The following is a 14,763-nucleotide window of genomic DNA, read 5'->3' as shown; positions in this document are numbered from 1 at the left end:
GCTGTGTGATGAAAAAGGCACAGCAGCGCCTCTTTCACCTCAGTCATTTGAGGAAGTTTGGTATGGGCCCCCAAATTCTAAGAACTTTCTACGGGGGCACAATTGAGAGTATTCTGACTGGCTGCATCACTGCCTGGTACGGGAACTGTACTTCCCTCAATCGCAGGACTCTGCAGAGAGTGGTGCAGACAGCCCAGCACATCTGTAGTTGTGAACTTCCCACTACTCAGGACATTTACAAAGACAGGTGTGTAAAAAGGGCCCGAAGGATCACTGGGGACCCAAGTCACCCCAACCACAGTCCATTCCAGCTGCTACCATCCAGGAAATGGTACCACAGCATAAAAGCCAGAACCAGCAGTCTCTGGGACAGCTTCTTCCACTGATGAACTCACACTGACTTGAGTGTATTCTATATTACATTGATTGTTCTATTTATTATAAATTATTATAAATTACTATGATTGCACGTTGCACATTTAGATGGAGACGTAATGTAGAGAGTTTTACTCCTCATGTATGTGAAGGATATAAGAAATGAAGTAAATTCAAATAGCTTTTTAGAGCGGATCGTGGTTGAGCCTGCTAGAAGATCAGCTGTGGAGAAAAAGATTCTGGAGAAACAGATTAACAGAGCAAAAATTAGTGGCAAATTAGAGGATTGGAAGGATTTTAAAAAACAACAGAAGGCACCAAAATAAAGTCATTAAGAAGGTAAAGATAGAATATGAAAGTAGGTTAGCCAATAATATTAAACAGAATACCAAAATTTTCTTCAGATACATAAAACGTTAAAGAGAGGCAAGAAATGATACTGGACAACTGGAAAACAATGCTGGAGAAGTAGAAATGGGGGACAACAAAATGGCAGACGAACTGAATAGGTATTTTATATTAGTCTTCACCATGGAAGACACCAGCTGTTTAGTGGAAGTGTTAGGTGTTGGGGATCATGAAGTGTGTGAAGTTACCATTGCTAGGGAGAAGGTTCCTGGAAAACTGAAAGGTCTGAAGGTAGATAATTCACCTGGACCAGATGGTGTACGCCCCAGGGTTCTGAAAGAGGTGGCTGAAGAGATTGAGGAGGCATTAATAACGGTCTTTTAAGAATCAGTAGATTCTGGAATGGTTCTAGAACACTGGAAGATTATAGATGTCATTCCACTCTTCAAGAACGGAGAGAGGTAGAAGAAAGGAAGTAATAGGTCAGTTAATTTGACCTCAGTGGTTGGGAAGATGTTGGAGTCGATTCTTAAGTATGTATTTTCAGGGTGCTTGGAGGCACATGATAAAATAGTCAGTAGTCAGTATGGTTTTCTCAAAAGAAAATCTTACCTGACAAATCTGTTAGAATTCTTTGAAGAAATAACAAGCAGGATAGACAAAGGAGAATCAGTTGATGTTGTGTACTTGGATTTCCAGAAAGCCTTTGAGAAGTATCACACATGAGGCTGCTTGACAAGTTACGAGCCGTGATATTTCAGGAAAGAGTTTAGCTTGGATAAAGCAGTAGCTGGTTGGCAGGAGGCAGAGTGGGGATAAAGGGAGTCTTTTCTAGTTGGCTGCCAGTGACTGGTGGTGTTCCACAAGGGTCTGTGTTGGGACCGATTCTTTTTGCATTATATGTCAATGATTTGGATGATGGAATTGATGGCTTTGTTGCAAAGTTTGCAGACAGTATGACGATGGGTGGAGGAAGTAGGCTACAGAAGAACTTAGATTAGGAGAATAGGCAAATAAATGGCAGATGGAATACAGTGTTGGGAAGAATATGGTCATGAACTTTGGTAGAAGAAATGAAAGGGTTGACTATTTTTTAAATGGAGAGAAAATACAAAAAAAAACTGAGGCACAGAGGGACTTGGGAGTCCTTCTGCAGGATTCCCCAAAGATTAATTTACAGGTTGAGTCTGTGGTGAGGAAGGCTATTATTCCTCTCCATAGATGCTGCCTGACCTGCTGAGTTCGTCCAGCTTTCTGTGTATGTTGCTAGGGATTTTAAGGAGATTTGAAGGGTGAGTTTTGCACGCAGAAGGTAGTGTTAGTATAAAAGAAGGTATCGGAGGTGATGAAGTCAGATCCAATAATGATTATTATAAGGACAAGGATTGGAGAGATGTAAAGGATATGGTCTGTTGTGAGCAAATAGGTTTAGTGTAGATAGCCATCAGAGCTGGCATGGAAGAGGTGGGATTAAAGTACTGTATAAGATGTTGGTGAGGCTCAATTTGGAGTATTGTATCCAGTTCTGGTCACCTACCTACAGAAAATACGTCAATAAGATTGAAAGAACACAGAGAAAATTTACAAGGATGTTGCTGGGACACAATGACCTGAGCTATATGGAAAAGTTGAATATGTTAGGTCTTTATTCCCTGCAGGAGAATGAGGGAGATTTGATAGGGGTATTCAAAATAATGAGGGGTATAGATAGGGTAAATGCAAGCAGGCTTTCCTACTGAGACTAGAACAAGAGGTGAAAGGTGAAATATTAATGGGAACATGAGGGGAAATTTCTTCACTTGGAGCGTGGTGAGAGTGGAATGAGCCACAAGTTCATGTGGTGGATAAGGTTCGATTTCAACATTTAAGAGAAATCTGGATGGGTATGATCTGGGTGCAGGTTGATGGAACCAGGTAGAATAATTCAGTAAATACTAGATGGGCTGAAAGGCCTGTTTCTGTGCTGTAGTGCTCCATGACTCTATGACCTGTTTCTTTATTACCTGATTCAATGATTATCTCACTCATTGGGCCCAGTGTTTACCAGAGGAACTTGTGTCAGCTGTAGGAATATTTACATTATTTGCAGGTTTGCTCTCAAGCTTCATCTTCTCCATGGCAATATTTTTAGTCAGTCTTTGCTGGTTTCAAAATGTCCCAGTTCTATGAGCTCCTGTGACACTCCACAATTACTCCTGTTACTCTCCTCTGTTACTCCTATTACTCTCTACTGTTACTCCCGTCACTCTCCGCCGCTACTCCTGTTACTCTACTGTTTCTCTGTCCTTCTCATTTGGAGTCAGCTCAGACAGGTGGACTCTTATCCCAGAAATATTCCTTCCAAAGCACAATGTACCATGCAGGGATTTCAGAAAATTCAACCACTGTCTTTAACCCATCTCCCCAGTCCTTTGTAATTACCTTTAATAAAGGACGCTGATTTCAGTCCCATGCTGGAGTGCTTGGGTATGTGCCCTGGGTCAAGGAATGGAACTGGATCACAGGGTATTAAAGGAAACGTCCAGCCAGTGGTGGGGGTCAAGGACACGTGGTGGGGGCAGGGACACGTGGGGGACAAGGACACATGGTGGGTGTCAAGGACACATGGGGAACAGGGACACGGGAACAGGGACACGTGGGGACAGGGACACGTGGTGGGGGTCAAGGACACGTGGGGACAGGGACATGTGGTGGGGGTCAAGGACACGTGGTGGGCTGAGAGGGCTTGAGTCACAGGGACAGACATTCTGACCACCGACGGTTGGTTGGAAGTGGGTGACCAGGAGAAGCTGTGGTGTGACCTTGGGGAACTTGGGGACAGGACAGGTTGGTGGGGCCCATTTCGAGGACGGATATCCGAAACCCAAGATTCTGCAGATGCTGGAAATCTTGGAGGAACTCAGCAGGTAAGACAGCATCCATGGAGAGGAATAAACAGCTGATGTTTCGGGCCGAGTCCTGATGAAGGGTGATGGCCTGAAACATCAACTGTTTACTCCTCCCCACAGGTGCCTGACTTGCTGAGTTCCTCCTGCACTTTGTGTGTGTGTGTGTGTTGCTCTGCCTGTCTTTGGGTAGCTCCACTCTGTTTGTCACCTACAGGACTCCACGTACTCAGAGAACTACAGACCCAATGTCATCGGGCTGCTGGACATCTACGGGTTTGAAGTGTTTCAGCACAACAGGTAGGTGGATACCAACCTCCACAGAGATCCATCACTGCTCTCGCCTGTCCATTCTTCCATTCTAACCCTGCCCGCATCTCCCTGAAGAGATACCTCCACAGAGATACATCACTGTATCACTCTTGCCTGCCCATTCTTCCATTCTAATTCTGTCTCCATCTCACTGCTCTTGTCTGTCCATTCTTTCATTTTAACCCTGCCCGCATCTCCCTGAAGCACTGCTATCAGTAAACTAGAACATAGTATAGCACAGTGCAGTACAGATCCTTGGTCCCACAATCTGACAATCTTTTAATCTACTCTAAGATCAATCTTACCCTACCCTCCCACATAACCCTCCAATTTTCTTTCGTCCACGTGCCTATCTAAGAGTCTCTTAAATGTGCCTCTACCGTCACCCCGGGCAACATGAACACCTACCTCTGACATTCCCCTTATACAGTGCCTATAAGAAGTATTCACCCCTCCCTGCAAGTTTTCCAGTTTTATTGTTTCACAACATTGAATCACAGTGGATTTAATTTGGCTTTCTTTGACACTGGCCAACAGTAAAAAACTCATTTGTGTCAAAGTGAAAACAGATCTCTACAAAGTGATCTAAATTAATTACAAATATAAAACACAAAATAATTGATTGCATAAGTATTCACCCCCTTTAATATGACACAACAAATCATCACTGGTACACACAATTGGTTTTACAAGTCACATAATTAGTTAAGGTGTCCTAGCTGTGTATAAACCTACATGCAGTCAAGGTGTTTCAATAGATTGCAGTAAAAATACACCTGTATCTGGAAGGTCCAACTGCTGGTGAGTCAGTATCCTGGCAAAAACTACACCACGAAGACAAAAGAACTCTCCAAGCAACTCTGTGAAGAGGTTATTGAAAATTACAAGTCAGGAGATGGATGCAAGAACATTTCCAAGTCACTGAGTACAGTTAGGTCAATCGTTAAGAAATGGGAAGAATATGGCAGAGCTATAAATCTGCCTAGAACAGGACGTTCTCAAAAACTGAGTGACGGTGCAAGAAGGGGACTGACGAAGGAGGCCACCAAGAGACCTGGAGGAGTTACAAGCTTCAGTGGCTGAGAGGGGAGAGACCGCACATATAACTGTTGCCTGGGTGCTTCACCAGTCGCAGCTTTATGGGAGAGTGGCAAAGAGAAAGCCACTGTTGAAAGAAACATGCTGTGGGGATGCTTCACTGCAGCAGACCCTGGAAGGCTTGTGAAGGTAGAGGGTAAAATGAATGCAGCAAAATACAGGGAAATCCTCGAAGAAAACCTGATGCAGTCTGCAAGAGAACTGCGACTTGGGAAATTTCTTTTCCATCAAGATAATGCCAAGCATAAAGCCAAAACTTCAGAGGAATGGCCTAAGAACAGCAAAGTTAATGTCCTGGGGTGGCCAACTCAGTCCAGACCTCAATCCAATTGAGAATTTGTGTCTGGATTTGAAAAAGGTTTTTCACTCATGATCCCCATGCAATCTGACAGAGCTTGAGCAGTTTTGTAAAGAAGAATGGGGAAAATTGCAGTGTCCAGATATCCAAAGCTGTTAGAGACTTATCCACACAGACTCAAGGCTGTAATTGCTGCCAAAGGTGCATCTACTAAATACTGACTTGAAGGGGGTGAATACTTATGCAATCAATGTTTACAAAACATTGTTCCGAGTTTAATAATTGGAATAAGTATAGACCAATTTGTAGAAATTTGTTTTCACTTTGACACGAAGGAGCCTTTTCTGTTGAATCAGTGTCAGATAAGCAAAATTAAATCCACTGTGATTCAATGTCGTAAAACAATAAAACATGATTACTTCTGGGGCAGAGGGGGTGAATACATTGTACACCTTAAAAATATTCCCCTTTGTATTAGCCATTTCTGCCCTGGGAAAAAGGAGCTGGCTGTCCACTTGATTTTTGCTTCTTTTACTGAACACGATATTCCAAGTGTGGTCTAACCCGGGCTGTATAGAGCTGCAGTATTATCTCATGGCATGTGAACCCAGTCCCCCGATTAATGAAGGCTAACACTAAATATGCCTTTTAACCTGTATACAGAGCACTCTGCAGTCACCTGACCTCTGACCCAGTCCTGGGGTCACTCTCTGACCCCTGACCCATGCCTTCTCCCTGGTCCTGTGATGTAGCTAAACCCCCTACCCCCCCCCACTCAGTCAAAACTCACCAAGTCTTCTCGCTTCTCCTGAAGACTCTGAGAGGTTGGACTGACTTTATTGGGGGGGGGGGTGTTAGGCGGATATTATGGACCTGAGGGGTTGGCACTGGAGAAAGATGGTCCTGGAATGGGAGCCGGAGGTGTTCCGAGGGGAACCGGAACGGGATGAGGTGGGTGGTGGTAGGGCTCTGCAGCAGTGTGGAGTGAGTGGGGTGGAGGGCATGGCTGTATCAGCCCCATCCTCTTCATCTCTGGTCAACCAGTGAAGAGGGGGGCAGGGAGGGAGGTAGATGTCCTAGTTAGTCTGCAAACTAGGATCGCTATTTGTGGCTCCTGCAGGCAGGCAGCTTGGGCTGACGGCCTGGCAATGTTCTGCAGGTATGTTCGTGCCCGGCAAAGAACACATGGTATCCATGGGGTAACAGAGAGATACTTTGGGACTGTTGGGCACTGCAGGGGGTAAATGCCATCTTCAGTGTGGATGGGAATGTGTGAGTCACAATTTCTGATTTTTGTTTGTAATGTAATTGTATTCTCATACTGCAGTGGCTATTAAATGGATATTTATAAAAAAGAAAGGACATGTAGAGATCAGCGAGTGAGCTGCTCACACCAGGGTCAGTACAGGGCATGTTCTCCAGCGGGTGGGGGCGGGCAGAGCTGGAAACTTCAGGCTACCCTCACCCACCGAACAGCTGATGAGCCACAGGCCAGGAGTGGAAGGGTTGGGTTGGGTGGTTCAGTGTGCCATTACTGTGTCGCTCTGCTCAGAAAGCCTGTCTCTCTCTCTCTGCACAGCTTCGAGCAGTTCTGTATCAATTACTGCAACGAGAAGCTGCAGCAGCTTTTCATCGAGCTGACACTGAAATCTGAACAGGAGGAGTACGAGTCGGAGGGAATCGCGGTGAGTCACGGGCAGGCTGCCCAAAGTAACTCTGCTCCAGCTGCCTCTGATGCATGGCCCGAGGCACAAGGGAGCAGAACATGATACATCCCTACCCCATCCTCAATATCCCTCCAGCCCTTCCTTGCTCTCTCCCTCTGCATCTCCACCCAAGCCCTCTTCAGCCTTCACGTTCTCCTTTCTCCTCAAACTGTCTGTATCTCTAGTTGTCCTCTTGTTGTGCACCCTCCCCCATTCTCCCACTCAGCGTGTGCTCCTCTCTCTCCCAATCTCCATTTTCCCCACCCCCATCCTCTCCTTGGCTCCATCTCCCCCTTCCTTCCATCCTGTCTCCTGTCCTCCACTCTCTCCCTCCCCTTCCACTCTCTCTCCGTACCCCACTCCTTTCCATCTCCGTCTCCCCCTTCCTTCCATCCTGTCTCCCGTCCTGCACTCTCTCCCTCTCCATCCGCAACAATCTCCCTATCGCCATCTCCCCCTCCCCCACTCTCTCATCCATTGCTTTCTCTTACCTCCTACCCCCTCCGCTCTCTCCCCTTCGCCTCCGCTCTCTCCCCTTCCCCTCCGCCCTCTCCCCCTTCCCCTCCGTTCTCTCCCCTTCCCCTCCACTCTCTCCCCTTCCCCCTCTGCCCTCTCCCCTTCCCCTCCGCCCTCTCCCCTTCCCCTCCGCTCACTCCCCTTCCCCTCCGCCCTCTCCCCCTCCCCTCCGCCCTCTCCCCTTCCCCTCTCTCCCCTTCCCCTTCCCCTCTCTCCCCTTCCCCCCCGCTCTCTCCCCCTTCCCCTCTGCTCTCTCCCCTTGCCCTCTGCTCTCTCCCCTTCCCCCCTCCGCTCTCTCCCCTTCCCCCCGCTCTCTCCCCTTCCCCTCCGCCCTCTTCCCTTCCCCGCCGCCCTCTCCCCTTCCCCTCTGCCCTCTCCCCCTCCGCTCACTCCCCTTCCCCTCTGCCCTCTCCCCCTTCCCCTCCGCCGTCTCCCCTTCCCCTCCGCCCTCTCCCCCTCTGCTCACTCCCCTTCCCCTCTGCTTTCTCCCCCTTCCCCTCTGCTTTCTCCCCCCTTCCCCTCCGCCCTCTCCCCTTCCCCTCCGCCCTCTCCCCTTCCCCTCCGCCCTCTCCCCCTCCGCTCACTCCCCTTCCCCTCTGCTTTCTCCCCCCTTCCCCTCCGCCCTCTCCCCCTTCCCCTCCGCCCTCTCCCCCTTCCCCTCCGCCCTCTCCCCTTCCCCTCCGCCCTCTCCCCTTCCCCCTCCGCTCTCTCCCCTTCCCCTCCGCTCTCTCCCCCTTCCCCTCCGCTCTCTCCCCTTCCCCCTCTGCCCTCTCCCCTTCCCCCCTCCGCTCTCTCCCTTCCCCTCCGCTCTCTCCCTTCCCCTCCGCTCTCTCCCCTTCCGCTCCGCCCTCTCCCCTTCCCCCTCCGCCCTCTCCCCTTCCCCCTCCGCCCTTTCCCCTTCCCCTCCGCCCTTTCCCCTCCGCCCTCTCCCCTTCCCCCTCCGCCCTCTCCCCTTCCCCTCCCCTCTCTCCCCCTCTCTCCCCTTCCCCTCTCTCCCCTTCCCCTCTCTCCCCTTCCCCTCTCTCCCCTTCCCCCCGCTCTCTCCCCTTCCCCTCTGCTCTCTCCCCTTGCCCCTCCGCTCTCTCCCCTTCCCCTCCACCCTCTCCCCTTCCCCCTCCGCTCTCTCCCCTTCCCCTCCCCTCTCTCCCCTTCCCCTCCGCTCTCTCCCCCTTCCCCTCCGCCCTCTCCCCTTCCCCCCTCCGCCCTCTCCCCCTTCCCCTCCGCTCTCTCCCCTTCCCCTCTGCTCTCTCCCCTTCCCCTCTGCCCTCCCCCTTCCCCCCCGCTCTCTCCCCTTCCCCCTCCGCCCTCTCCCCTTCCCCTCCGCCCTCTCCCCCTCCCCTCCGCCCTCTCCCCCTTCCCCTCCGCCCTCTCCCCCTTCCCCTCCGTTCTCTTCCCTTCCCCCTCCGTTCTCTCCCCTTCCCCCTCCGTTCTCTCCCCTTCCCCCTCTGCTCTCTCCCCTTCCCCCTCCGCTCTCTCCCCTTCCCCTCCCACCCTGGTATGTGGGACCTGGCTTCAGAACTTAAGGGCAAGATCTTATCGCGGGGTTTAAAATGATGAAGGGCTTGATATTGCCAAGGGGGAGCAGTTTCTGATCTTGGGTTTCTGGATGGAAGGAATGGGGGAGGACCAGCTTTATTATCTCTGACACATGTTGTAAAAGGGAGAGCGCAATACTGGGGTAGTGTACATGGGTTTGTTGTCCATTGGAGGGGAAGAAGTTGTTGCTGAAACGTTGAGTGTGTGTCGTCAGGCTCCGGTGGCTCCGGTAGCTCCTGACTGACCGCAGTAATGAGGAGAGGCCGTGTCCTGAATGTGAGGGGCTTTAATGATGGCTGCTGCCTTTTTCAGGCATTGCCTTATGAATGGTTCCTGGATGCTGGGGGGGCTGGTGCCCATGATGGAGCTGGCTCAGTTTACTACTCTCTGCAGCTGTTTCCCATCCTGTGCAGTGACCCCTCCACACCAGACGGCGATGTAACCAGTCAGAATGCTCCCCATAGTACATCTGTAGAACTTCTCTTTGGTGACAAACCAAATCTCCTGAAACTTCGAATGAAGTATATCCACTGTTGTGCTTTCTTCATAATTGCATCAATATGTTGGGCCCAGGATAGATCCCCAGAGATGCTGACACCCAGGATTTAGAAGCTGCTCACCCTTTCCACTGCTGATCCCTCGACGAGGACCAGTGTGTAACCCCTCAATGACCCGTGTGTGATCCCTCGACTTCCCCCTCCTGAAGTTCACAATCAGTTCCCTGGTCTTTTTGTTGAGTGTGAGGTTGTTACTGTAACATCACTCACCCGGTCAGCACCTCACTCCTGTACGCTGCTGACTTGTGGTCTGTGGGGGCTGGGGGCGGGGGTGAATGTGTTGGCATGTGAGGGGTCCAGCTCCTGTTCAATGCCTCAGTGTGTGTCTTACAGTGGGAACCCGTTCCATACTTCAACAACAAAATCATTTGTGACCTGGTGGAAGAGAAGCACAAAGGGATCATCTCCATCATGGTGAGCACTGACACACCTCGTGCATCATAAGACCACCAGACATAGGAACTAGGTCGTTCGGCCCATCGAGTCTGCTCCACCATTCCATCATGGCTGATTTATCATCCCTCTCAACCCCATTCTCCTGCCTTATCCCCGTAACCTTCGACAACCTCACTAATCAAGAAACTATCAACCTCTGCTTTAAATGTACCCAATGACTCAATCTGCACAGCCTTCTGTGGCATGAAATCCCACAGCTTCACTGCCCCCGGTAAAGAAATATGTCCTGTCTGTTCTAAATAGACATCCCCCTATTTTGAGGTTGTGCTCTCCAGTCCTAGACTCCCCCCACTATAGGAAACTTCTTCACATCTACTCTATCTAGGCATTTCAATGAGATCCCCCCCCTCCCTTTCTTCTGAACTCCAGCTTGTACAGGCCCAGAACCATCAAACGCTCCTTGTATGTAAACCGTTTAATTCCTGGGAGCCTTCTCGGGATCCTGTCCAATGCCAGCTCAACTTTTAGATAAGGGACCCAAAACTACTCACAATACTTAAGTGCAGTCTGAACAATGCCTTATAAAGCCTCAACATACATCCTTGTTTTTATATTCTAGTCCTCTTGAAATGAATGCCAACATTGCATTTGCCTTCCTCACCACTGACTCAACCTCCAGTGGTCCCTTAGCACCTCTGGTTTTTGAATTTTCTCCTGTTTAGTCAATGTCTTTACTGCTTCTACCAAAGTGTGTGACCATATACCTCCCCACACTATATTTCATCTGCCACTACTACGCCCATTCTCCCAATTTGTCCAAGTCCTTATGCAAACTCCCTGCTTCCTCAACACTACCTGCTTGCACCTGTCTTTGTATTGTCTGCAAACCTGGCCACAAAGCCATCAATTACGTCATCAAATCATTGATATACAACGTGAAAAAATGCAGCCCCAATAATGACCTCTGCAGAACACCTCTAGTCACTGACAGCCAATCAGAAAAGGCCCCTTTATTCCCACTGTTTGCCTCCTGTCAATCTTCTATCCATGTTAGTGTCTTTCCGGTAATACCACGGGTTCTTACCTTGTTGGCAGCCTCGTGCGGCACCTTGTCAAAAGCATTTCGAAAATCCAAATACACAACATCCACCTTTGTCTGTCCTGCTTGTTACTTCCACAAAGAATTCCGACTGATTTGTCAGGCAAGATTACCCCTCAGAGAACCTTGCTGACCTTATCATGTGTCTCCAAGTCCCCTGAATCCTCACCCTCAGTGATATACTCCCAGCATCTTTCCAACCACTGAATCAGGCTAACCGGCCTATTATATCCTTTCTTCTGCCTCTCTCACTTCTTAAAAGACGGAGTGATATTTTCAGTTTTCCAGTATTCTGGAATCACTTCTCTGTCTGCACAGTCAGCCCTCAATGTGACCCGACCCACCCCTCCCAGCCTCCTGCACTGGTTACAGACCCAGCCCCTCCCTCACTTCCTGACTGACCGTTCCATCTCCATCCTTCCTGTCCATCCTGCCTTCCCGACACACCGGCTGACCCTCAGCCCTGCCTCACCGAGACTCATCCGCAAGACCCTCTGTGTGGAGTTTTGCTGTGCACTGACTGCCGTGTGATCTTGTTCCCAGGACGAGGAGTGTTTAAGACCTGGTGATGCGACTGATTTGACCTTCCTGGAGAAGCTGGAGGAGACGGTGGGATCCCACCCCCACTTCACGACGTGAGTAGCTGTTTTCTACCACCCCCCCCCACCCCCGTGCTCGTCCTTCAGCATATGAGGTGAGCTGGCCCCATCCTCCTCTCTACCACCTCTATGTACAGCTGTATGCACTGATCTGTGTGAGTACCACACAGGCAAAACCATTTCACTAGGTCCAGCAAATGTGACTAACAAATGAACTGCCCGACCACACACTCAACTCACAGAGAGCCTCAGCACAGTCAGAACAAGCTTCCTCCTTTCGCCCTGTTGTCAACCCCTCTCTCTCTCGTGCTCTGCTGTTCTCATTCTCTCTCCCCCATCCCTCCCCCTCCCCCTCTGTTGCTCTGCCTGTCTCTCTCTTGCTGTCTGTCTGACTGTCTCTTTCCCTCTTTGACTCTCTCTCTCTTGCTGTCTCTCTCTCGCTCTCCTGTCCACCTCCCCCCACAGCTCCCTGTAAACTAATGTATGCTTTGTCTGTCGTCAGACACAAGCTGGCGGACCAGAAGACGCGGAAGACCCTGGGCCGGGAGGATTTCCGCCTGCTACACTATGCGGGTGAGGTGAATTACAATGTGACAGGTAAGCGCGTCTCCCACCCGCCTCCGCACGTCGCAGTCCCTGCTGGCACCCTGCTGACAGCCCGTGTCTTCCCGCAGGATTTCTTGACAAGAACAATGACCTCCTGTTCCGGAATCTGAAGGAGGTGAGTGTGAGGGTGGGGGCGAGACTGAGGGTAAAGGTGGTCAGCACTGGTACACTGAGTGTGGGTCTGCGCTCAGTGCTGTGACCTGCCCTGACGGGTGATCAGAGTCAGTGAGACCCTGCGGGGGGAACAAGGGCAGGGGGAAGGGCTACACAGGGCCCATAAAACCACGAGATGTCGGACAGAACTAGTGCATCTGGCCCGTTGAATCTGTTCTGCCATTCCATTCCCTCACCGCTCATTTATTGTCCCTCTCAACCCTATTTTCTGCCTTCTCCCTTATAAGACCATCGGAGCAGAAACAAGGTCAATGGGCTGAACAGCCACCCCACCCCCTCAATGTTCCACCGTGAGTTGGTTTATTTATTTATTTAGAGATAGGGGTGGATCAGGCCTTCCAGCCCAACAAGCCTCACCACCCAGTAACCTACCAATTTCATTCTGGCCTAATCACAGGACAATTTGCAGTGACCCTGCTAACCAGTACGTCTTTGGCCTGTGGGAGGAAACCAGAGCTTCTGGAGGAAACCCACACGCTTATGGGGAGGATGTGCAGACACCTTACAGAGGACGTGGGAGTTGAACTCTGAACTTTGACACCCCGAGCATCGAGCTGATCATTACACTAGTGGGGTGCCCCCGGCAGTAGGATTTTGACAGGCCTGTCAGTTAAAGTCCAGGCTGCTCAGGGTAATCATCTGCCTGTCTGTCGTGGTGACCATACATCTGGCTGGTCATAAGGCCGTCCTGTGTGTGACCCATGGCCTCTCCGGGACCAGCACCTCCCTCGCTGACCTGTGGCACAGACCCTCCCTGTGCTCTGTCAGAATCAGGTTTACTATCATTGGCAATGTCATGAAACCTGTTTTGTGGCAGCAGTATGTAGTAGTTAAAAAACCCCAAATTACAGTAAGAAATAATATATATTAAAATAAATTAAGTAGTGCAAAAAGAGCAAAAAAGAGAATAAAATTGTGATCACTTACATGTGTTCATTGTCCAGTCAGAAACCTGCTGGTGGAGGGGAAAAAGGTCCCTATCCCCCTGCCCCCACCCTCCCCCTCATTCCTCCCTTCCCTACCAACTTCCTACAGCCCCTCATTCCTCGGTTCCCTACCAACTTCCCTCAGCCCCTCATTCCACCCTTCCCTACAACTGTCCTTGTGCCGCTGACCCTTGGTGTGTTGCAGGCGATGTGTGACTCCGGGAATCGCATCGTTAGTCAATGCTTCCCGCCGGCCGGGCCCGAGGACAAGAAGAGGCCGGAGACGGTGAGTGGACAAGGTGGGGAATCACCCCAGGGTGGGAGTCATGTTTGGGAGAGGGGTGGGGCAAAGAGAAAACTCGAAGACCCACACCCCGGAAGCGGGGCTCAGACCCCAAAGCCCCTCCCTCCAGCTGCAGCTTCTTTGAGATTGAGTTGGTGCTGGGAAGAAGTGGTCAGATGCCAAAGTCAAGTCGGGGGTCGGGGTGAGGTCAATAGGTAGACATGTTGGGTCGGGGGTCAGGCTTTGGCCTGATAGTTTTGACACCATCCCTAGCCCCCGTTGGGAAGGTCAGACTGGTTCAGTTGGAGTGCGGAGGTCACTGTCCCCAATCTGGGATGGGGTTGGTGTGTCGGGAAGGTGCAGGTAGGAGAGAGAATGAGGGAGGCACTGACCCCTTCCCCACAGTAGATAGACATCCTTTCCTTACTCAAAGGATTTGTCTCATTTGGGAAAATCAGTCACAGGCTGTAGCTACCCACACGCCCTGTGGAATGAGTCCCATCAGAGGTGGGGAGGGGACTATGTGGGACCAGTGTCCATACCCAGTTTCCAGCTCCCTTAGGTTTGCTGTCACCAAGTCCCAATCTGTGAGGGGGGCAGGGGGGAAGGACCATCGCCGGGTGACTGTGTCCCCCCACCCATGGCACCTCCTCACTCCCAGCCTCACTTGCTCAAAGTGCATCCTCCTGTTCATCCCCACCCCCCACCCCCTCCCTCAACCCCTCACACCATCCCCACCCCCCACCCCCTCCCTCAACCCCTCACACCATCCCCACCCCCCACCCCCTCCCTCAACCCCGACTCTCTTCCCACCCCTCCCTCTACCCCCTCACACCATCCCCACCCCCCACCCCCTCCCTCAACCCCGACTCTCTTCCCACCCCTCCCTCTACCCCCTCACACCATCCCCACCCCCCACCCCCTCCCTCAACCCCGACTCTCTTCCCACCCCTCCCTCTACCCCCTCACACCATCCGCACCCCCCACCCCCTCCCTCAACCCCGACTCTCTTCCCACCCCTCCCTCTACCCCCTCACACCATCCCCACC

General features: G+C 51.0%; 1 protein-coding gene across 4 annotated transcripts in view; it reads left to right on the top strand.

Moving 5' to 3' along the window:
• LOC140187754 (unconventional myosin-Ic-like) overlaps positions 1 to 14,763 on the top strand; it is a 128,076-nt gene that overhangs the window by 80,894 nt on the left and 32,419 nt on the right. For all 4 annotated transcript variants that reach the window (XM_072243425.1, XM_072243424.1, XM_072243423.1 and 1 more), the window contains exons 11-17: positions 3,826 to 3,908; positions 6,896 to 7,001; positions 9,965 to 10,045; positions 11,670 to 11,761; positions 12,228 to 12,322; positions 12,400 to 12,446; positions 13,637 to 13,717. In XM_072243425.1, the coding sequence (XP_072099526.1) occupies positions 3,826 to 3,908; positions 6,896 to 7,001; positions 9,965 to 10,045; positions 11,670 to 11,761; positions 12,228 to 12,322; positions 12,400 to 12,446; positions 13,637 to 13,717 (585 nt within the window). The remainder of the gene's footprint in view (positions 1 to 3,825; positions 3,909 to 6,895; positions 7,002 to 9,964; positions 10,046 to 11,669; positions 11,762 to 12,227; positions 12,323 to 12,399; positions 12,447 to 13,636; positions 13,718 to 14,763) is intronic.

This window comes from Mobula birostris, chromosome 25 (genome assembly GCF_030028105.1).
Source record: "Mobula birostris isolate sMobBir1 chromosome 25, sMobBir1.hap1, whole genome shotgun sequence".
NCBI lineage: Eukaryota > Metazoa > Chordata > Chondrichthyes > Myliobatiformes > Myliobatidae > Mobula > Mobula birostris.
This window is presented reverse-complemented; position numbering and strand designations above follow the sequence as displayed.